The sequence below is a fragment of the Bombyx mori genome, chromosome 1 (genome assembly GCF_030269925.1).
Source record: "Bombyx mori chromosome 1, ASM3026992v2".
Lineage (NCBI taxonomy): Eukaryota > Metazoa > Arthropoda > Insecta > Lepidoptera > Bombycidae > Bombyx > Bombyx mori.
In genome coordinates, this window is record NC_085107.1 from 16,979,602 (window position 1) to 17,004,083 (window position 24,482).

Consider the following 24,482-nt stretch of genomic DNA (forward strand, 5'->3'; position numbering starts at 1 on the left):
ATTGCATCGGTCGCTCGCTTACAAACGAAATAAAAACAAGTGCTTGATATTACATTCGATTGAGTATTTCAACGGTGCGAGCAAACAGTTTATTTGATGTCGAGTTGCGGTCGTTACTCATTGACACTGCAAGGCTTAACAACATAAGGGACACTCCTGGTTGGTATAATATGACAACTACAAGATTAATACAAAATTTACATTGGTCCACTGATAAGATTTTTTCACACCAGATATCTTTCTGAATGCAATATCGAATCTCCGTATCGTTGCCGCCGTTGAGTACTCCCCGAATCCTGATCACGCAGGAGCCAGTCACCGTCGACGCCCTAGACACGTCCTTACGGATCCATCAGATCCAATAACCTTTGCACTAGACGCCTTCAGCTCTAACACTAGGAGCAGGCTTAGGGACCCCGGTAACCGTACTCGTCGAACTCGATCTTCTCAGCGGGTCGCGATTCCGATCCGGTAGTAGATTCATTCGCGAAACAGCTGCTCTTGAGCTGTTAGGTCTGCTTCGGAGGCGCTCGGGTACCTGTTAGCAAATCCCATCCCTCCTGGCTGAGCCTTGGCTCGCCCACCTATCCTGGTGAAACTGGAAAGGCCACCGGGCCACCAGTAATCCTTCAATCATAAAAAAAAAACCGAATCTCCGTCTTATGTATCTTACGACAGTAGCAGTCGTTGATTCCGTACTTGAAACAAGAATATAACTTTACAAAATTTCCTAAACTAAATCGCGAATCTATTTTATAGTAAATTGATATACAAGTCGTATGTATACTCGGTGTTAAGGGGTCGCTGGAAAACATATGTTAAAGATCTCAATTTTGCTATAAAGCAGCTCTTTGAATTTAAACACATGACTGCTTTGTCTCAGAAATAGGCAGGACAACACTTAAACGTACGGGCTCACAGCATCTCATCCCTCAATTAAGGGTGTTCTACTTAGCAAGTTAGCATAACCGTGCTCAATTATCATAACACTAGATATTAAATTCAGTCAGAGAATGCCTATGGCATTAAGTCCGCCTTTATACTGTCTAGTATATAAAGCTATAAATAAAATAAATAACCATAATATTATGTCGACGATTTATTGTTATTGAACAATGTCTGTACCGTGAGTACAGCACACTGTTGTATTGCACCGTATAAACAGATCTGACCATACTGAAGAATGCAAATATTATACAGAGGATTTTGATCCGTTAGTGTAATTATTTTTGAAGCATCCTATTGAATTGAGTGTAAATGAATACTGTGTCGCGTGCGAATATCATTCAGAATGTTTTAGTTATTTTCGAACTGAATACGAGATGAATTCCGTAAAACATAAATGAATTACAACATTTATTTAAAAAGAGTAAACTTTATAACAAATATACATTTAAAAAATAAACGAAATGTTACAAATAACATGTCTCTAAGCAAAAACGTACTTAATTGTTTTATATAAGGTAATATTATATTAAATATATGATTTTGTATATCAAAGAGGCATCTTTTCCTTAGGCTTGTATGTTAAAAAGTAATCTCTATATTGTGGTACGATGACAGGATTCTGTCCGGGTAGACCGCAGTTGGTTAGAGAAGTCTTCACTGCTTCCTCATTAAGTCCCTTTACTTCACACAGTTCAGACAAAAACTCGAGCCATTCGTCGTAATTTATCTCTGATTTGCTAGAAAAAATTGTATCAATGGTTAACGTTAAATATGAGTGAATTTTAATAAGCTTTATTCTATACGTGTATTTTTAACGATCTCTCGTTGAATAAATTCACTATTTCCCCTGCAGAAAACTGTTATCCATCTTGGGTTGTATAAGCCGCATAAGAAAATGTAATGGATACAGTTAATTAAAAAAAAAGTGAATTTTGAAACTGAAAAATCATTTTCCTGCGTCTTTAAATGACATATTTTTTGAATTAACTTGAATACATTTATTTAAAATCTATTTTTTTTATACAGGCGAGCATATCGCCTATCTGTTGTTAAGCTCTTATTTATCGACCATCTTACCTTAAATTCGGAACGGACGGAATTCAAAGTGATATTATGAAATAATTAGACAGTGCTTAGATACACAGTTCTAATAAAAGTTTCAGTTCATTATAGTGGAGAATCATTTAATGATCTCCAATCTCACAAAAATTTAAACGTTTCTGCCCCACGCTGTGAGCAGCAGCAAAGTTGGGAATATAAGCTCACTGCATACAAAATTGTTCAGCGAAAGTCGTAGATACCGGAGCACCTTTCACTATCGCGATTCAAAAAGCGATCCCTGCCATCTGTTGACGACACTCGAAAAGACCAGCGCCCAATACAGAACTGAGAGTTTGAAATGTGTTTACTTACTTTCTCTCATTATTAACGAAGGGCTTTCTAAATTATCACTATTATGATTATAATTAAAATATTTCGATTTCAATCTTTATATTTTCTTCATGTTATATAGTTCGATTACTTTAGGATTCTTCAACACTCAATTGCAATTAATTGTTGAATAAATTAGAATAACAAAATAAAATTATGTTTCAGTTATTATTAATTTATGTATATATTATTATGTATCCGGGAGGTCTCAATTTTTGTTTCGTCTAAATGCAATCTTGTTATTATGTAAATTAACTGATCCGGGGGACACGTCAGATGGCAAACACTCCCCGTGTTTGCCATCTGCTGTCGCAACGGAGACAGATTCACAAAATACTTTTACACATTTAATACTAAAACAACAATTTATTATACACACGTTGAATAAGGAGTAGTATTTTAATACTGCGTCACCAAACGTCCGATTATTGTGTAAACAACATTAAGCTCGTCTTGCATAATTCCACTTACTTCCACAAAAATATATTATTTGTAATAAACAAATTAATAATAGCGTGCCACTAAGTTGGCGACATAACTAAATGGCACGGATTTTCGACCGTAACTGTCTGGCGTTCATATAAATCTGTTTACATGCGAAATAAATAAACGCTGATCCAATCCTCTTTGTGAGGATTATTCGAGGTTAAAATTGTTAATTAATGCGATATGGAACTGAAATAAAAGTGCCTATGAATAATTAAGATAAATGTTTTTTTATATATATTTAATATGGTTTTTTTTTTTCCATTTCCATACACCTCCTAGTTACATTCATCTTGTCTCTGCGCGTCACATGTCCATACCACACTAACCGTCCGCTCTTTTATTTGTTAATTACCGGGGCTACTTTCACACTTCCTCTGATATACTCATTCTTTATCTCGTCCGTTCTTGTCACTTCATACATCCATCTCTTCTCGCATTCGCATCTCTGTCGCATGCACTCCTCTTTCATGCTTTACTTTCCTCACCCAATATTCAGATCCATACAGTACGACAGATCTAATGATTGTTTTGTAAATTTTCCCCTTGAGCTCAAGGGGCATTCTACGATCGCATGCCGTTGCAGAGACCTGTCGTCATTTCACCCAACTATCGTTTATTCGGTTTGCTACGTCATGGTTTATGTTGCCTTCGTTCTTGAGTATAGAGCCCAGGTACTTGAAGTCGGAGCAGTCCGGCAGGGATACACCATCTAAGGCGATTGACGTGAAGTCTGAAGAACTACCAAAATCACAAAACGTGTACTCAGTTTTTGTTTGACTGATCTTCAGACCCACGTTTTCCCACCTTTCTTTCTATTTTGCCATTCTCCTCTGTACCTCAGACCTTTCCTTTCCAACGAGAACAGTGTCGTCGGCAAACAGCATACATCAGGGTGCCTCCTCCTGTATATCCTATGATAGGGATTATTAGGATGAACAGGTAAGGGCTTAAAGCTGTTCCCTAGTGTAAGCCGTGTGAACTCTTCGGTGTAGCCAGCTGCGAAGCGTACGTACGTACTGGTTCTACCGTACCTAGCTCGAATAAGCCGCTGGTATTTCCCTGGCACCCCTTTCACTTTCATGCTTTACCATAAAACCTCACGGGGAACTCTGTCCATACGCCTTTTCCAAATCAAGAAACACTATGTGCAAATTTTTATTTGCACGGCGGTATTTTTCGCATCATTGGCGAAGGGAAAAAATGGCATCCGTTGTATTCCGTCCTGGCACAAACCCGAACTGGTTCTGTGACACCTCACTCTTCTCCTCTCTCATTCTTTTCGCTATCACTTTCTCCCAAGCTATCATACTATGTCACATGAGCTTTATTCCCTTATAATTGTTGCATACCTATATCACCTTTGTCTTCATCTTCTTAAGTCATCTTAAGTACAGGTATCTTTTGAACCAATCGTCAGGCATGGCCTCTTCTTGGAACAATTTATTGAAGAATAAAAGTCAACCACGTCCATCCATCCACTTTCAGAAACTTCAACACTTTTATTGGGATACAATCTGGTCCAGTAGATTTACCATTCTTAATATTTTGTACAGCCTGGCATACTCTACATACAACCTTTAGACGAATATATGACGTATCATTAGATTCGTTTTAGTTAGATTGATATATGTTGTTAGCAAAATGGAAAATAATAAGCGAACAATTACTACTCATTGTGTTCTGTAATTGAAGATAAATTTGTCAAAAATATGTTATAATATAGTTTAAACCTGCATAGTGCATTTTGTTCCTGCATAGTACTGATGCACCTTATAGCTTTTCTCCAATCCCTGTACTACAGCAGCAAGGGCGCTGTAAAGATCGGCAATACTTTGTTAAACCAGTTTAAGTTCAGAAGAGAACTACGCCAGGGATATACTCTGTCATCCATCTGTTTAATATATACGGCAAATACATCTTGCATAAGACCCTAGAAAACTAAGATGGAGGCATCACCACCGATGGCTTCAGAGTGACAAACCTACGCTACGCAGATGACACAACTCTGCTTGCTACAACGGAAGCGGAGATGACAGAGCTTTTGAACAGGATGGAGCACACAAGGCCAACCCTTGATTGACCTAAGATTGAACTTGCCATCAACAAATCCAAAACCAAAATTATGGCCGTTGATCGCACAAAAAAGTTGGAGCTTATCGGACCACTAAGCCTTGAGCCTGTTGACAAATTTATTTACCCAAGCTCCGCACTAACAATCCTGGATATAGTGAACCTGAAATACGATGGCGTATCGAAATCACCGTAAATCTGGAAAGACCGTAACTTTACCCAAAAAATGAAAACAAAACTGGTGTTCACACTCATTTATTTCTATTTTTCAATACGGTGCGGAGACCAGGAGCAGTGGACAAAGCAGCTGATCGCAAACGTGTGGATGTTCTTGAAATGTGATTCTGGAAGATAATGATCCGGATGCCTCGGACCGACGTGTCTATCTTAGAGCAACTGAAGATTAAAACAAGACTGTCCACACTCTGCCTTCGCCGCGTACTCGAGTACCTCATATTCCTCGGGAAACATCTGATAGCTATCCATCCATCTAAGCAATAAAAAAAAAAAGCTTAGAGAAACTATTCGTGACAGGGAAGATCGATAGAAAGAGACCGTGCAGCTCGACAAGCTTGTTTGATCAAATATGCACCACATTAGAAACCCCATTCCATGAAACCCTTCACGCGGCTAATAATCGGAAACGCTGGAAAGACATAGTAAAAATTGAATTCTGTATAAACATGATGGTCACGACCCTCAGCAGTGAGGAAAGGACGCGAGGAGAGTGTGCATTTTCAATTACTACGTTAATTTACTTTAACTATTCCTAACAGTTTTAATTTACTTTCAATCGAATAATTAAAAAGTGTGAAATTAGTGCTGCGTTTTAGTTTGAAGGCTAGGCGGGAACGAAAGTTTGAAAGCACTATGCAGGCAATTATCTATCTAGTCCATTCTCATAGTCCGTAAAACATGTTCCTAATTTTTATTCTATTTAGCGGTACGTTCATTAGCTTTTGCAATTGTTCAAAAAACTATCGAAGGTATGAGAAAAAAAAATAACCGTCTCAATTTGTTACTAAATTACACCATAAAATAGGGCTTAAAATTATGAAAACGGTAAATATCGTTCTTTGATTTGTGTGTGGAACAAGAGTTAACTTTATTCTTTCAGAAGTTTTTTTTTCGGCCGAGGAACATCAATGTTCTCTAGCACCTCCAAAAAATGAATCATTAATGGCACACCTCTGTTAATAGACTACCTTTAGTGCCAACAACTGTACAGATAAACAAACTAAATACTCGGGGAGTATTCAACAACAAGATGCAAATATCGCTGGCACGATTGGCAAAGTATATCCGCGCCATCTATTGATGACATGCGAATATTCCTTTCAGAATTACACAGGTGCTGACAATATTATTATTGTTCTACTACCTACGTGAAGTGTTTGTTGTATAAGCTCTCGAAAAAAAATTTTTTTTTCTTACCAAACAAATCTTACAAAATTTTGATTGATTGATTGACAGCTTACTGTCATGTCGGACTTCCAATAATAATATTAAGCGTATAATGAATCAACATTGAATAGTTTAATGGAAAACAAAACAGCTTACCCTAATTGAAATTACTTCCAAGATACAATCTCGGGTTTTTTTACTGTCTCAAGCCTCTTACGGACTTTCTGGACGTGTGGCTACGCGTATAGTAATACATTCGCTGTACGCGTACCCCGCGAGCCAGGCTAGCGGGCGATCCATTCGCAGTCGGTATTTAGTCGCGAGTCAAAGCCGGCACAATGGCAAGCCACGCACGCGTTCTCGTGTTTCGATAATGAATTATGGAATACGAAATCGTCGGATTATAGAAATGCTTCATTACGTGAAGATGCGTGGAGAGACATTTCAACAAAAATGAAGATTCCTGTGAAAGACACAGACATTCTAGTAAAATAAATTGCTGAATTTTCAGTTTCGTGACTTAAATCGTACATAAGCCTGTTTCCATATTGCTGTCGATCGCGATATAATTTTTTAATTCAGTATCGCGGTTTCTTCTATGTCTATAAAAACGCGGCAAACACCGTAGCCGTTCTCTTCGTCAGCATTACACAAGGGTCGCGCGTACACTGGTTTCTTTCGGCTCGCACTGATTACGCGTAGTTGACTCGTGTTGCTTTAGAAACGGGTATGTAAAAAGGTACGCGTACCTTTTTATAGGCGTATCTTGGGTACGCGTTCCTTGGAACGCAGAATCCATACGAGGCTTTTAACATATTGTTTTATTTCCGGTGACTCGAATCATTTTCAGTTTTCGTGGTTACGGACGACTGTCCCTTTCCCTGATCTGATCGTATAGCATACCCTAAACCACGAGAATACGACTCTTTAAATCCGTCCCGGGGCCCATTTTCTTATTATAGATGTAGTTTGTTAAAGTGGTACCTTCTAGACGAACCAAGCCCATGCGTCCATTTTACAAACTCCTCCGTTTTATTATTAAAAAAAAATCAGAAAACATTGAACACTATGTAACGTAACGTTTTTAACTACTCGAAAGCTTTGTTTAGTTCGTTTTGTGATGCTATTCGAGGTATACCGAATCACTGGCTAGCTAGACTACGCTGTGGCTACGTTCCAATTGAAACTTTTGAATTCTTTATGAAAAAATACGAAAAATAAAAAATAAGTCTAGTGCATTCGTATCTTATTGTTAACTAGCGACCCGCCCTCGCTTCGCTTCGGAAACATTAAAACACACATGAAACCAAAAAAAGAAAATAAAAAATAAAATAAAAAAGTAGCCTATGTTCATCAGGGACAATGTCGGCTTCTAATGGAAAAAGAATTTTTCAAATCGGTCCAGTCGTTTCGGAGCCTATTCGAAACAAACAAACAAACAAATCTTTCCTCTTTATAATATTAGTATAGATACGATACACGATTTCTAGTATTTATTATAAAATCTAGGCAATAAAAAAAATGTGCTCAACTAAACGCTTAGCACTAGTTTATTTTTTATTGCTCACATGGGTGGACGAGCTCACAGCCCACCTGGTGCTAAGTGGTTAGTGGAGCCTATAGACATCCACAACGTAAATACACCACCCACCTTGAGATATAAGTTCTAAGATCTCAAGTTTAGTTACAACGGCTGCCCACCCTTCAAACCGAAACTACGACGATAGGCCACGACTTTATCTAGCCACGTTTTTAAGAAATAAATTTCACGTTACACATTAATTATAATGACAAAACTATTCAGTCTGCCTTGATAGTAGGGAGTTCCAGCCCGGGTTGTGGGGTTCGATTTGAGGCCTGTTCCGTGCCCCCATAAAGGAGACGATGACCTCCACACACAAACATTCAGTGTTAAATCTAGTGTTTACGCTTCGAGCCTTTGATCCCACTACTGTTTCACCAGAATGCCTTTAGACTCGTTATCAAATTTCACCAAACAGAAACCCCTTATTGCTGTGATCGTTTGCGAAGAGGTTTGAACAGACTTAACTCTTTATCATTCAAGCTGCCATTCCAGGGAAGTATTGTGCGGATTCACAATGAATTAGATCTGTCACAGTTCGGTCAGTTCGTAGGCTTTGAGGAATATAATCCACAAAATTATCGATCCTCAGCGAGCATTTTGTAGAATTACTGTAACGCGTTTATATTTCATATACTATTCGATAAGTTCACTTTTTGTTCACAATATATTGTGGTGTACATATTAATGATAGAATGTGGGACTGTTTGTTCCAGTTATAATTTTGTGTAATATGTATATTTTAAACAGCAAGACACGTGTTTTTTTGCTCCCACATTACTAATTGGTAGTAAATTCGTATTTGAAAAATAAATGCAAAAAAGGAAAAGCTATATTTGATTTTATTTTAATGCTTTATCTTTCATCATTATCATTATCCTGCCCTTCTCGCAGTCACCTGGGGTCGGCGCAACATGTTTTCTCCTTCCATACTCTTCTATCATATACCATTTCTTCGCTCACTCCCCTCCTACCCATATCGTCTTTCACACAATACATCCATTTCTTCTAATGCTTTATCTTTATAAGTACCTTTTGCTAAATGCAAGGCATGTGAAGACGTGAACAAATAAATACACCAACTCTCTATATTATATTGTATTATTAATATTTTTTATTTATGGATTCACATTTAAGAAATATTATTTAATATTTTTTTCGATAAATGTTTGTATGTTTTTTTTTTATCAATACGAACACGTTTGAATTAAAATTATTCTATTGATTTTGTATTGCTTTTTTTTTGAAGCTACCATCAAATGAACGTTTCATGATTGATGGATGTGTAAAACTTACTATCATTACCTGTACTTATTAAAGATAACTCCGGTGTCAATCGTCGTGATTCTACGGTCATCCAAAACTTTCGCCTGTCTGAACCAAAAATCCGATTGGTATAATGTTATTGTAGTACCATCTCTTTTGTTCTCAAATAGCTTGCTGAACTCAATGAACTGATTGTCCAAGGTAGCTTGCTCCTCGTCACCCATTGTTGAAATAAAGTCTTACCGCTTAATTTTAAGATGTACTATTGGTTGTGCTGGTCGCTAAAAACAATTGATTTTTGTTTACGAATTGTAACATTATAGAAGACGTCTATTACCTATCTGAAGCAGGAATTACTTATAAAAATTTAGAGTGTAAGCATATTATACTGCATTGAAAAGTCTATTTTGAGATGAGGTGAGCATTATTGAGCAATGCGGGAAATTTATTTATGCTACATTTAATAAATATTTCAAATTTGAACGCTGAACCACACGCTTTCCGTAAAGTTGAGAACAAGAGAAATGGAAAAAGCATGAATTTAAAGACTAAATTAGGCTTAAAAAGGTGAAAAATAATAATCATAAAATAAGAGTGTTGAATTGGTGATGAAGCGAAAGATAAAGGTAAAATGATTAAAAAATATAATGGAATCGCAACCACGAGATGGTAAAAAGAAAAGGGAAGACACACGTTAATGAATGTCATAAGAAAAATATTCTGGAAAAACCTCATCAAGAAAAGGAAAAGCTGGCAGCAGACGAACTGATCACCAAACCCAAAAATCTAACGTCCTAAAATTTAAGTTAATGTGGTGAGAGAATAATATGTTTAGTTTAGCGTGAGCAATAAATGTTTAACAACTTAACAACATAAAAATTATAATGATATCTTACAAATAAATATTGCTCGGAGAGCACATTCTCCAGTGATCGTCGTAAGTTTGTGTTAAGAACTCCGCAAAGATTGTTAAAACTTTAGGGTAGTCCTAATAAAATCTTTGGTGATCACAGTGATTGGCGGCCTTAAAATCCTACCACCCCTTCATTATTAAATTGAAACAATACTTAAGACGGAGACCAACCACATGCTATCGCAAAATCATCTGACTTCTAGACCAAAAAAATTGTACTATTTTTTTTTGTTTATTGCCTATCTGGATAGACGAGCTCACGGCCCACGGTTAAGTAGTTACCGGAGCCCACAGACATCTTCAAAGTAAATGTCGCTTAAATTTATTTCTCAGTTCACACCCGATACAGTTATGTTTCACTTACATTCCTGAGCGAACCCAATTGAAATGTTCCTAAACTAATTTCCGACTCGTAAATTTTTGGATCAATGGCAAAATTTCTGTGAAATTTGAGAATGCCATTGCAGGTGAGAAGTGTCCCAGCTGTGTGAGTGAAAATAGCTTTGAAAGCGTACAATGAAAGCCGATGTCAATAAAAGCTGCAGACGGCTTTGCACTCCGAGAACAACTCACAAAATGGACACTCGACTCTTCGTATCTCCGTTAAAAAATCCTTTTTTGTTTTTATTTCAGTTGAGAAAAAATAATTGAATACATAACATGAATGTGTAAATTACTACCAAAAAAGTGTAAAAATACCTCACCCAAAAATAATCAAAAAAATCTTTATAAAATACATGTATAAATAATTACAAGACATTTAATCAATGTATATTTGACTGTTGCTAATAACAACACAACAGCTCTTATCTATGCTTTCTCTGTGTTGTTAGAGCATAGAGTATAGACTTAAAGAACAGCCACTAAATAAAGTGATACCCGCTGCTTATTCATAGAACGTTTAATCCGTAGCCTCGCAATACCCGTAGCTAATTTCGTAGAGGCTTCAAATTCGTAGCCGGTTTAGTTTTTAAAGCCTTTTAAAATGTAAATTGTTGTAATAGGTTATAGGACTTACGGTTTCAATACAAATTATATTGTGTATTGTTTTATTTATGTAATAATATTGCAGTGGAATATTTTTTGGATTTACATTTTTCTTTCTTCGCATTGGTGATGCCGTATCGAAATATTAATTAGGATTATAATACTGAGTTTCTATTGTCAACACATGTTGAATGAATAGTCTTCTGAATCTGGAAGTATTGTGCACACAGACGGCTGGCGTATTTTCAGTAAGGTAAGGTTTGAAGTCATCGATAACACGTCCGGTGCATTTATATGTAACGATGCACCGGTGTTAGAATCCCGCAGGCAGGTACCAATTTTTCTAATGAAAATGTACTTAAAGTACTTAACAAATGTTCACGGTTGACTTTCACGGTGAAGGAATAGCATGGTGTAATAAAAATCAAACCCGCAAAATTATAATTTGCGTAATACTGGTGGTAGAACCTCTTGTGAGTCCGCACGGGTAGGTCGCCGCCCTTTTTTTTTTTTAAAGCTGGGGAATCCGTTTACGGATAGGTCAAGAGGGGTAGGTAGGTACCACCGCCCTGTCTATTTCTTCCGAAAAGCAGTAATGCATTCGGCTTCAAGGGTGGGGTAGCCGTTGTAAATATACTGCGACCTTAGAACTTATATCTCAAGGTTGGTGGCGCATTGACGTTGTAGTTCTCTATGGGCTCCGGTAACCACTTAAAACCAAGTGGGCTGTGAGCTCGTCCACTCATCTAAGCAATAAAAAAAAGATAAGACTAGTCTATTGTTCTACAGTCATAGTCTCAATTTACTACAAAAATCCGAGGTTTGTTCCGAACATTTTCACTCACTTTTTCTGTTTTATTGTAAATTTATTTACGATACGAGTAAATTATTACGTATCTATTACGAATAAGAGATTCTAATTTTTTTTTAAGATGAGCAGATGTATCGTTGCCGCTGGTGTTCCGGAATAAACCGCTGGACCAGAACCAGCCTGCTGTATTGGAACGCCATACACCGCTCATAAGCTGTTCCGTAGAAGCTCCGTAGAACTGCTGCCACGTAGCGCGTTAGAGCGCGGGTAGCTCCTCCGCAGGTCGTCCCATAACCTTCACCGGGGTGAGGTCGCCGCCTACAATAGCCGGACCCAGACAAAAGCGATGCAGTTATCCGCCACAAAACTTGCATCAACCGGAAGCTGAGAATCCCTCGGTCACGGCTCAACCATTCTGCTAGGACCGGGCGCCTCGACTGTCCAAAAAATGGCTGAAGGATTCGCCAAACAGCGACACCACGGTTCTAGTGTGGACCACCGAGATTGGAGCCTCTGCGCTCTAATCGTTCGAGGCTCGTCATTAGATACGTGACTCCTCCAAGCATTGGGGACCCAACGAATGCCTCTGCATGTATGTCATCAGCGCAATCTGCTGTTTTCATTTTAAATTTACTTTTACCCAAAATTGGGTAAAATGTAATTTGCGCAACAGTAAAAGTCAGATTTTTAATATTATTTGTAATCTTTCAAAATGAATATATATATTTTTTTTTTATAAATATGCTTGAAAAATTTTGTGGCACTTTCTAAAATTATCAATTGGATTATTATATTAAATACAATTATTGTAGCAGTCTCTCTAAAATTAAATAATATTTTAAATTATCTTTCTGTAAAAAAATCTGCTGAACGACACAAGAAGGCCTCATCTGAGGACTTGCTGCGTTCGCATTTTCACTTTTAACATTCTCAAGTAGTACTTTGGGAATCATCTCGTTTTTTAGTCAGAGTGCGAAGAACGATGAATATCTCTTCGTTGATAATATTAAACGGAGTAACATTATAACTAAACCAGTATTAATTGGTTAATATTTGTGGAATTTTAGGCCAGTACTTATATATACCTATATAATATGGATCTAATACACTATGCTAATATCTTAAAGGCATCAAGGCGATGTGTAGATTGAACATGAATCATTCTTATCATTCAGTTTGACTCAATTTGTTTTAAGAATCCAAGTAAATAATACGAAGCATATAACTACAAAATTAATAAAGTTATAGAAGAAATAATATCAATTGGCTTGGGAAAAGTAGGACATTATTAATTTGATGAAACGCTTGACGGAAATACTGTGGACTCTCACTAACTTTATATTGCTAGACTTTATTACTTATACTCTAGAAACTTACCTAATATTAATCCTATATAAGACAATAAGTTTCTAAGAAGGAAAATAAACGAATACCAGTGTCTTATTTTTTTATATCACTTATTGAGATTTATCATGTGCATTTATGCTTTTCGAATACAATTTAAATTAAAAAATCAGGGCCAATAAACAAAATAAAAAAAACACTGCAACATCAAATCTGTAACAACTATATTAATTAAAAGTCAACAGATTACAGGAGAGCAAAATTAAGAATAACTAAAAACTAAAAAATAAGTCGGATGATAAACTGCAAGTAAGTATAAAGACATCTCAAACACTTATAAATGCATCCCATATTTTTTGTATTCATCAAAATAATGAAGGAAACAATGAAATCTAAATAATACTAAATAAATCCAGTACACTAATGATTAAAAAAAATAACAGCTAAGTAATTTTAATTAACATTAAACAACACTTTAAAAAGAATATTGATAAAATTACCTTTAGACAAAACACAGGCTCTGAACATAATAATTCAAAGAACATCAAAACTCCTTTGATAACTGTAATAACTCAATAAAACACCCCTGAAGCCTTAAGTCATAAAACAAGCGACAAGTATTATTAATAATTATGTCAAATAATTATAACACAACCTACCTGCGAAGTCGTTTTTTATTAAAGTAAATACAAAATTACATCCGCAATAAATCGGTATGTTATTTAAAGAAATATAAATCTCAATTGGAATCACGCAGGTTGTAAATTTCAGGAATTTTACTATTGACCAAAATTTTAAAATTGAAGTTGAAACGATCAACTTAAAACAAGGTAAGAGTTATTGTTATTTAATTTTAATAATAGCTAAAACTAGATGATATACATTTAAAATAATCTATTTAGTTAAAAACAAAAAAAACAAAACACCCATAAAAAGGAAACTGAACTAACAATCGATTTCATCTTTTTTTGTCCTATTGATATGATTTGTTATGATTTGAAGATGTGCGCAAATTTTCAAGTTTGCATCTAGAAACATACATACATACCAAGGTAATAAGATCGTGTTAATTACACCAGTGAAACGTAGCGTAGGTACTGCTTTAGCTCTCACTAATGTATTATATGAAAACCAATTGCTGAAATTATTCGCATTGAACACGTCAAAAGTAAATGGTAATATGAAATAGTATTCTGTGAAGTGCCAATAATAACTGTATAAAGTTTCATGTGAATCCAATAAATCACACAAGAACGCATCGATTACGATCAAACGAAAAATAAATTTTAAATATAAAAACTAAAATATATTTTAAAGTAAATTTAGTTTTCCGAAAGACTGTGTTAATCGCTTTGTAGATACAATATTCTTAAGGCACGAGTCTAGGCAATATTTTAAATGGTGTCATTAATATTTAGATTAATCTACCTGGAGTAAATACTCCAGATAGCTTTCCGGGAAAAGCGATTAGTTAAATGCATTTTGTCTGAGCCGATCGGCTTCCTTTGTGTAACGGTGTGGTCCATCGACAAGCTTTCAGTCCCTATACGGGCTTATGTAAATGGCTTAGTGTTTCCATTTCAGACACTAATTAAATTTTATCATTACATATATACCTATATATAGTTAGTTCATTAAATATAATTTTGAATTCTTAACACAAAATTTAAGTTACCTACAGTCTTTCTTGGTTTTTTATCCTATGTTATATCACACAACAACGCTCTAGATTACTTTTATTCAATAATATATGTGTGTAGTTTAAATGTATGTTAGATATATTGTGTAGTTAGTTTGAGGTGTTTTATGACAAAAAACCAAAGTGCTTCTGTACGGAAGTTTTTTTTTTTTAATTACCTTTGTAGGCAGACGAGCATACGGTCCACCTGATAGAAAGTGGTCACCGTCGCTCATAGCCGTCAGCAATGCCAGGGACAGAGACAAGCCACTGCCTACCATTAAGTACTCTCCGCAAGCCTCGTTTGAAGAAGGACATGCCATAGCGCTTGGAAAAGACCGTGGAGGGGAGTTCATTCCAAAGCCGAATGTTACGTGGCAAAAAAGATCTTTGGAAACACACTGTCGATGAACTCAGCGGTTCCAGGTAGTATGGATGAAATCTGCCCCGATGGAGGGAGGTGCGATGATAAAAAGGAGATGAGGGGATCATATCGAATAATTCCTCAGAACATTCCCTATGGAACATACGGTATAAAACCCAGAGATAACTGAAGTCCTTCCGTAGACCCAGAGGTTCCAAGTGATCCGCGAAAACGAGACTATCGACTATCTGAACAGCACCTTGCTGTATGAAGCCAAATGGAAGTAGCTGGTATTTGGGAGCCCCGGCCCAGAGGTGAGAGCAGTACACCACGCGAGGCCGGACTTGTGCTTTATAAAGTGCAAGTCTCTGCCCAGACGTAAATTACTGCTTTGCTCTGTTGAGGACTCCCAACATTTTAGAGGCCGATTTGGCTTTACCCCCAGAATCCCTATACTCGCGGAAATCTGCAGAGATACTCCTTGAAATTCCGACGCTGTGAAAAAAGGGTCATTCTTCGCAGTGAAGTAGTTGTTATTTGAGACCTCGGCCTGGGTATGAAAGCAGTACCCCAGATAGGACTGGACCTGTGAAGTCTTTGTCCAGACCTGAAGTATGCTTCGGTCTGTTAAGATAACTTAAAACTTAAAACATTTTAAAAACCCGACTTGGTTTTACCTCTTGGAAGATCTCCCTATAATGGTAGCAGGGAAATAGTTAAGCTGGACGAGTAAGTATCATCACACTATTTATTAGTGCTGCAAAGTGGTAACCTGTTCCAGTTTGAAGAGCGGTATTAATGCCGCCACCTACATTAATACAAGAGGCCGATGCTCAATTGGGTTATACAATTAAGAATTTGATCTCTTGTATCAATGTTTCTGGTAACAATGATGTTCGGTTATGTATCGATTCCGGTTACCAATAAATACCAGTTGAGTTGAGAACCCATTCACGCATTTACGCAATAAAAAAAAAATATAAAAAATCGCTCCAAGTATGACATCCAAGAAAGCCAAATTTCTCTAAAGATTTTAAGGAATTGTACTCCCCGGAATTGCGGTATAATAAGAGAATACGTTTATATTCGTACTGAATGCTCAAACTGGTATAAATATAAAATTAAATTTACTCCGGGCATCATATTCACTTCGGATACAAGTTTCAATCCCGAACTAAGCTCCTACAGAAACTCTGATCACGCCATCTTTAATGGTCATCCCTTCAGAGTAGCCAGTGTCAGCTATGATGCTGCATTCCAAAAGTTTGTTATCCACTTGCAGAGTTTTGTCAGATCGGAACATTATACAGTTGCCAATCAGTCTCTCTTTACTTAAAGTTCCAAGCGGCTCGCTATAGCGCGCAATGTAGTACCACCATCCTCTTTAATCACCCGAAACAGTATGCCAATAGAGGCTGCCTACTACAGGGTCTAAAGTCAGAACTAAGTCTATAATGTACCCTCACGAAAGAGATCTTTTTTCCTTCTTGGCCACCGGTCCAGGTCCAGCCTTGCCTCCGTTATTACCTCGACAGAGTTTTGCCTCTGGCGAGGTTCAGATGCCGCTAGTTTTGATTTTGATTTATTCACCATGGTTCGCGGGCCAAAAACACGGATGCACATTCACAGTGCACACAATCCTAATAGCTAATTTTAACTTAATATTTGATTATACTTTATTTTATGGAATGAGCTCCCCTCCTCGGTGTTTCCCGAGCGCTATGACATGTCCTTCTTCAAACGAGGCTTGTGGAGAGTATTAAGCGGTAGGCAGCGGCTTGGCTCTGCCCCTGGCATTGCTGAAGTCCATGGGCGACGGTAACCACTCACCATCAGGTGGGCCGTATGCCCGTCTGCCTACAAAGGCAATAAAAAAAAAAACACACACACACACACACAAACACACTAACACACACACACACACACACACACACACACACACACACACACACACACACACACACGTACGTACTATATTTTTACAGATCGCTCTTCCTGGTTAACTTACTTTACCTGGTGACCTATGACGAATGTATTTGTTTCCCTATAAAATCGGTAATGTGCGAAACTAAGATATACTATACATAAAGAGAACGGTCTTCTCTAGGTAGTGATTGGGAATCCATCGATTTCATGTATCTGCTCTCTAAATAACTGCTTTGAACCAAAATATTGTTATCAAAATTTCTATTAATATTTCCTTTAAATCCAGACATCTTAAAAATGTCGAAGGGTGCACGCGACTGAATCGTTTCGCCTGTTACTATAGCAACCACTCTCTTTAGACACTGGAAACACTTGAAACTCAACAAGGATGCTGTTGACCCTGACCCGAAAATCGATTTTCTGTGTCATAACGTATCAATTTTGAATCGATATAATTAATGGTACTTTTGTTCAATTTTCGTGGCATTGGCATGACTGTGTAAGTGCAGTTTGAAACATAAAAAAAGCTCAATGTGTATTTTTGAATAGACTTTCAAGGTGTTTTTAAAATATTTTTAATTTTGTTTTTTATATATTTTATTCTTTTATTATTTAATAATAACTTAAAAGGAACAGGGGCACACAAAATATGTAGTTGGCAATTCTCGTTATTTATATTTATTAATAGCCAATATTTAAACAAAATATATTGCTTGCCATTCAATTGGAATACAATTAACTTGTTTCAGTTATCGCCCAACTTTTCGTACAATACATTTATCATCATCGATGTTAATCGATTATTTGATTATGTTAATAACTGGGAATTTCGATTTTCACTCGTCCGTTTCCTGTATTACGTATGTACATTAAAATTTGTTTGGGACTCATTGATTTATATTCCAATTGAGTTAGTCTTTAATAATGTAACATGTGTTTTACTGATGTGCAAAAACGTAGTGCGGCTTGGACGATTGATTTTAAATGCGTTGTTTACTTAAGAACGAATATACGATGGTAGATTAATAACAGTAATCGAATATTTGAAGTGGCCGAATAGTTTTTAAGTGCACTTGTACTACGTGAACTCCCGAGCTCGAGTTACTGAAATTAGAAATTTAAAATCGAATTTCAAAAAACAAGTGATTGGGAAACCTTTGTAATTTCGAACGGTGCGTATTCACATAGCTATTTTTAGTTAACGCGTAACACTCAGTCTAGTCTGCATTGGCTCTGGCTAATACTCAACATATTTAAACATGAAACTCGATAAATCTTTCAATAGCACGCGCATTTACACAGGTTCTTGTATACGAATGTATTACAAATGTTTTCTTTTTGAAATCTGACTTCTCGACATCTGAAGTAAAAATCGGATGAAATTTATCAAACAATTGATAAAGCTACACGTTTCTCTGTGTGTTTGAGTGTTTTTTAACACGCTTTATATTAGCTTCACTTGTATGTATGTTTGTATGTTTGTAACAGATTCTTTTAGATGCGATTTTGACCCACTTTAAACAGCCAGATTTCATTCAAACTTTGTAGATTTATCGACAACTGATGACAATACACTAATTTGATAAGATTATTCCAGTATTCAATTTGCAAAATAAGATTTTTGCCAATTTATAGAATTTTTATCTATAGTCGATAAGGCAGGAATTGATGTTAAAGTACTTAATAGTTTTAAAAACACGCTTTTATAGAAAATCTAACTAAAAAATGAAAAATAAATAATTGCTTAAAAAAACTAAAAAACACGCTTTATATAAAATTCAACTAAAAAATTTAAAATAATTTTTTTGAAATAAAATATATTTTACACTATTTTCAACTTAAATTTATTAAAATTTATTTTCTATATTTTTGTTGAATTTAATATTAAGCGTGTTTGTAAATTTTTTTTAAACTATTATTTGTTTTTTTTTTTTTGTTAAGAGTAAAACATATTGAAATATTAAAAACTTGTTGCTTCTTTTCCCTACCCATTCGTTGGTAGCCTAAGGGGTTATTCTAGCTACGCCCGGATGGGTAGGTGAGCTCACGGACTCAACCTGAGAGAATTTGCTAACACTAGCCCCAGCAAGAGCAGTGCTTCGCAGAATCTACTACCGGATCGGAATAGCGATCCACTGAGCAGATCCGGTGAGAAACTCAGTGAGCTGTGTCTGTAGACTAGTTCCCTCGTCGAACTCTTACGACTCGAACGAGGACAGTGACCGATGCTTGAGAGGCTTAAAGCACCGAGAGTGAATCCGGGGGATCTGACAAATCATGTTTCAGGTGATGGAGTTTTGCGTTGCCCGGTCGCGGTCGGATAAGTAATTAACGGCGGCTACGATAACAGGGTTTTCGTGTCGCCCCGCTTTGTCGAAGTAGCGTTCTGACATTTCCATAAGATACTCACGTATCGGTACTCAATTTAGGTCGTCATGAAGATCTACTTTCCTCATATACCACGGTGTAACTTGTCGCGTTAGCTATCATAGATTAAGAGAATTTATCGAAAAACGCATAAGAATCAAAGGAACGACATTAGAAATTGCATTGTTACCGTAGTACGCAGTTTTTTACAATTTGATCCGCTGTGCGCGTGATTCACAGTTTTGCCTTAAACAATGCTGGGCATTATCCGACATATTAGAGCGTGGTTGAATGAATCCAAAAAAAAAAAATATTTGGCTTAGCCCGAAATATGAATAATGATTTCCGTTGAAACAATTGGTACTTTTGCATAATTTTATTTACTATTTTATTAACATAAACAGATAATTCATCTCATTCACGAGCTTCTTCGTTAAATTACTATTTTACGATTTTGTATTCTTGATGAACGATAGTTAGACATAAAACAGATGGAATGATTAGTTTCAGCCATAATTTTATCGACTTTGTATTAACACAGGAAATATGTAACTAAGTGTACTAATCCGGTATAAAGTATACATAAAAATAAATAAATTGCCAATAATGATTTTTTTAACGTATTACTATGGTAAATAATTTATTTTTGAAGCTACTTATGCACCACATAACTCGGTCTTCGGAGAGATCGTCCCTGCCCGGGCTTGTTCTTCCTGCCTTCATGGCAAGGGTGACATTTTTGCTAGTATGACCAGTGCAACAAAAACCCACTTGTGTAAGATTTATGCATTCTTTGATATTAATGAGTTTCGCTGAAGTGTCAAACACCACCATATACTCGTTAGTTTAAGTTTTATCGAGTCATCCAACGACTTATTACGGGCATGAATGGTAAATGAACAAACAAAACAATGGATATTCAGTTTTATATATTTCATGTATTTCATGTATTATTTAGGCCTACAATTTTACCGTTTACTTCTTTACACTACTAATATTTTTTCAATATTTTATCTAATATGTTTTGTTTTGAAATTATTGTTTAGTTAGTGGACATCGTTATAAAGATAACATAGTTTTAACGCTGTCTCTGGAACTCATCAATATGTAAAACGAAAGGTTTGACAATGAATGCGCTATCCCACAACGATTGGATGGATGAACGTAAAATTGTGCGGAATTCTCTTTCTGAATTCACTCATGAATACTTTGTAAACTGATTGCAAACCACCTTTGGATGTGCCTCCATGTTTCATGTAGCATAAAAACAGTTTTCCGATAAAGGCCGCAATAGGATACTGACAATGACAAAAAGGACCACGCGAATAACGCTGATGTGAAACATGCACATCCCTCCGTGCACATATTTTGTTACAAAATCCAAAGCTACGTTAATCATTTAGGTAAAATAATTTTTGTCTTGTAAATCTACACGACAACACAATCTGCTTACGCTCGAGGAGATTTTATTAATTACCATAGCGTGTTTTGCTATAGTATAAAAGGAGAGTATGTTATTCATTGGTCATAATATGATCCTGAATAATTCGGTTGTTTGAGAATGAGAAATCAATAAAACCTTTTATAACATTCGAATTTCAATAGTTCATTTTAACGTATTACCACTGTCTGTTTTGGTAATGAGTTTGCCGGCATACAGACGTAGTATTGATAATGGCAGTATAATATTCGGGGAGGATGCGAACTTGATAATTATATATCACAGCGCTGCTTTAAAATATATTGTGGACATAATTATGATTTACCAATAAGCCGGTTTGTAAACGAGGCTTAAATTGAATCGGTACAAGTGTTAAATTCACTTCAGGAACATACAATTTAGTTTACTGATATTGCATACGGTATTCCTCATTAACGAAAGACGAGAGCTTTGATTTAATTAAATTGCATTCAAAATGATTGCCACGCATACTCAATGTGTTCATTAGTGACGTAGTTTAAGATGAGAGAAAATTTGAATTAGCTGAGCAAATTTAATTTGTTGGAAAGATTACTATCGACCAAAATGCCGTGGCCTACTTGTGCCATAAATTAGTTAACTTAATGACGACGTGGAATATGATGTCCTTATGAATTGAGACTTTGATTTCACGTCTACAAGTAGCAACCGATATTTATATTACATGCTGATGATACTGCGTAAATTATAATTTCTGCGAGACTTATTTTTATTACAGTGTTATTTCTTCATTATACAAGTCGTTCGTGAACATATTATTAGGCTAAATACGTATTTCTTTGAATAGTTTTGTAGCTGCCTGCGAGAATTGGGACCGGTGCAGACGTATCACGAATACTTCTAACGATTGACGATTTCTCGCAATAGATTTGTATAGAGAAAATAAGCAGTCTTATTAGGGACTATACTTCATTATGCGTCTTTACCTAAAATTATTTTGATATTTTGTCCGATGTCTGCAATACCTAAAAAAACTATAATACTATACTAAATATTAAAGTAGGTATTGTAGATGATTAACACTTGGTTAAAATCAATTACTTGTGTACATGTGTCTGGTTTATCGTGTTAAGTAATCTATGTAGTACTTACCTTGAGAAAATCCACGCATCAGCCAAATTAGTACGGAAAAACAGGTTTGCATACTAGACACAAAATTACAATATACATATTTTTAAGTTAAGAAGGACATGAGCACGATATCGCTAATGCAAATAGAGTTCTAATTAAAGTTGTCTATTTCATATTTAAAGATAATTGTCAATTGTATGTTTTAAAATCTGCTTTTCAATTGAACTTAATACACTTCATTACATCTTTGTGAAAAGTACACGTAAATGAATTAACAATAACAAGGTAACTTGATGAAATAGCTTAATCCCTCACTCGCTTGTAACTGGTTGTAATTTCATGCATTTTGATCTGTTCCAATGGTCAGTCGAATTTGCACAACACAAAGCCCGTACAGACGGACATTCCTGTTGCTTAGCCAAGGGTGATTCATTAATGCATCGCCCGTCACACTGCTTTTCGGCGCATTACCTTGATCGTACTCAATTATTATTCAGGAAATTATGGAAGAAGAAGAAGCAACATTAGAAGGCCAGTTCCACGAGTTTTCTCGTCTTCTCGATAATAAGAGAGACGGTAATACTATGACTCTTTACCGTTCCGATTATTGGATGCGTCAGAGCAAAGTTCTAGATGACCGAAAGGTCACCATGACTGACACTGGAGTGCTGTGGTGGAAGTACTGGTGAGAACCATCACGATTTTGGTATTTTTTTCGTTTTGAACATTACCTGAAACTCATTCACATCCAAACTGTGATGGACTGTGTCTTCGTGTATCGCCATCGTGAGATTAGTACTATAATAGCATCAGTCTTGTGGAAGCAGCAAATGGCTGTGTTTCAACCCAATCCCTAATCACTACAAATTCAGAAGTCACCGTTTTAACCCCCTAGATGGGAAGAAGATGAGATGTAGTTTAATCTGATTTACCAAACTTTTTTGTTTTATCCAGACTAAACAAAGATCAAGTAGTGATGAACATGCTCGCATTCTATTCGTTTTTTTTTATCTCATTAGTTGTTTGAGTCCTGTTTTAATTCCAAACAGCTTAATTTCTTTACTAAATTCGTCCACAATTAGTGTTCTTCATTTTATCAAAATTGCAACTTGCACATCATGACTTTTAGTATTTCCAACTGTGATTTCTCTTCTTCGTCGTTCCCTCATTTCTAAGAATCGCGATCACACGTATGTAAGTATTTCCATGTGGATCGGTCCACTGCGAGATAGAACGCCCGTTGAATGCTGCCCCCGTTGTATCCATCCCATGATGTCCCACAATTTTGATGGTGCCCTTCAGGATACCAACTCTGATAGACTAACGAAATATTGCATTGGTGTTTCGTGTATAATTTGTTTTGTATTTGTAAATAATTTGTTTTTCAGCAAAACGGAACTAAACTGGCAGGAATGGTATGATTTTTTCACTGATCTGTGTGAACTTAAAGGATTAGATCAAGAATTTGTGGAGACTATGATGACGAACTGCGGTATACCAGGGTCGTCACCTGTTCTCATACCTCAGTTTAGAGATTTCTTCGACACATTTAAACCAAAAGAAAAACTGCCGTTTTGAAATAGTGTGATTTGGAAGTCTAATTCAGTAATTTGATTTTTAGCAATCACTTTAAGTTACATTATGTCATTATTTCAATTTAAAATATAAGACTAAAAGGTTTTTTTTTATATTTTACATCAAGATAATTTACAAAATTCCATAAAAATATTATTAAAAAAAATCAGAACACTTAATGTTCAGTCTGATATTTAATTTTATTTATATGTTAATTAATAATAATATATTTCAATTGTCTTTAAAATACATGCAATGAGACAAAATAAATAAAGAAGCAGTAGGCGGCAGTTTTGCCTCAATTACTATTTGGTAATGCTTTTGAAGAAATATTAGGCATTATATTTACATTTTTCCATCCACACATTCCATCTCTTTTCATCGACAGCAGAAAATAACGTTAGTAATGTGGAAATGCTTTTAATTTGAAATGAAATGTGTGTTTGAGTAGAAATAAACGTAACAAAATATGATTTCTAAGAAACATATAGAAATTGAGATCGTACATTAGTGTTAGTTGGTGAGTGATTCCCTTCGTTTCATTTTTATTAGTGAAGTACTTAATTCATTTCTTGTTTTCTTTACTACGCTTGCTTTGCTGTGCTTCCAATGCGTTAATTTAAAGCTGTTTCTAAATAATTATATATCTAAATGAATTTTCTATTTGTCCACACAGCTCTAGATAATATTTTAATGTTCATCTCGTTCTAGTCTCATCAATTTTCTTTCAGACTCCCTGAAATTAAATTCGATGATCCTCTGGAACTAGTTTTAGG

General features: G+C 35.9%; 2 protein-coding genes across 12 annotated transcripts in view; one reads left to right on the forward strand and one right to left on the reverse strand.

Moving 5' to 3' along the window:
- Nucleotides 1-10,872, reverse strand: part of NGR-B2 (neuropeptide receptor B2) — an 86,538-nt gene extending 75,666 nt beyond the window's left edge. For 7 of the 11 annotated variants that reach the window (XM_062668694.1, XM_062668753.1, XM_062668597.1 and 4 more), the window contains exons 1-2: nt 10,468-10,870; nt 9,230-9,471 (exon numbers count right to left, since the gene is read on the reverse strand). In XM_062668694.1, coding sequence (XP_062524678.1) covers nt 9,230-9,281 — 52 coding nt within the window. In that variant the 5' untranslated portion in view covers nt 9,282-9,471; nt 10,468-10,870. 11 annotated transcript variants of the gene reach the window in all.
- A 2,975-nt stretch (nt 10,873-13,847) lies between these two features.
- Nucleotides 13,848-23,811, forward strand: LOC101737465 (tubulin polymerization-promoting protein homolog). The gene is made up of 3 exons (XM_004933120.4): nt 13,848-14,075; nt 22,629-22,816; nt 23,520-23,811. Exons 2-3 carry the CDS (start codon nt 22,635-22,637, stop codon nt 23,707-23,709), a joined length of 372 nt encoding a protein of 123 aa, XP_004933177.1. The 5' UTR covers nt 13,848-14,075; nt 22,629-22,634; the 3' UTR covers nt 23,710-23,811.
- The last annotated feature ends 671 nt before the right edge of the window (nt 23,812-24,482 follow it).

What these genes read in the sequence shown, in the direction of transcription:
- LOC101737465 (XM_004933120.4), top strand. Translation starts at nt 22,635, where the DNA reads ATGGAAGAAGAAGAAGCAACATTAGAAGGCCAGTTCCACGAGTTTTCT. An exon ending in GTGCTGTGGTGGAAGTACTG is followed by an intron (nt 22,817 to 23,519) that starts GTGAGAACCATC and finishes TTTGTTTTTCAG; the next exon opens with CAAAACGGAACTAAACTGGC.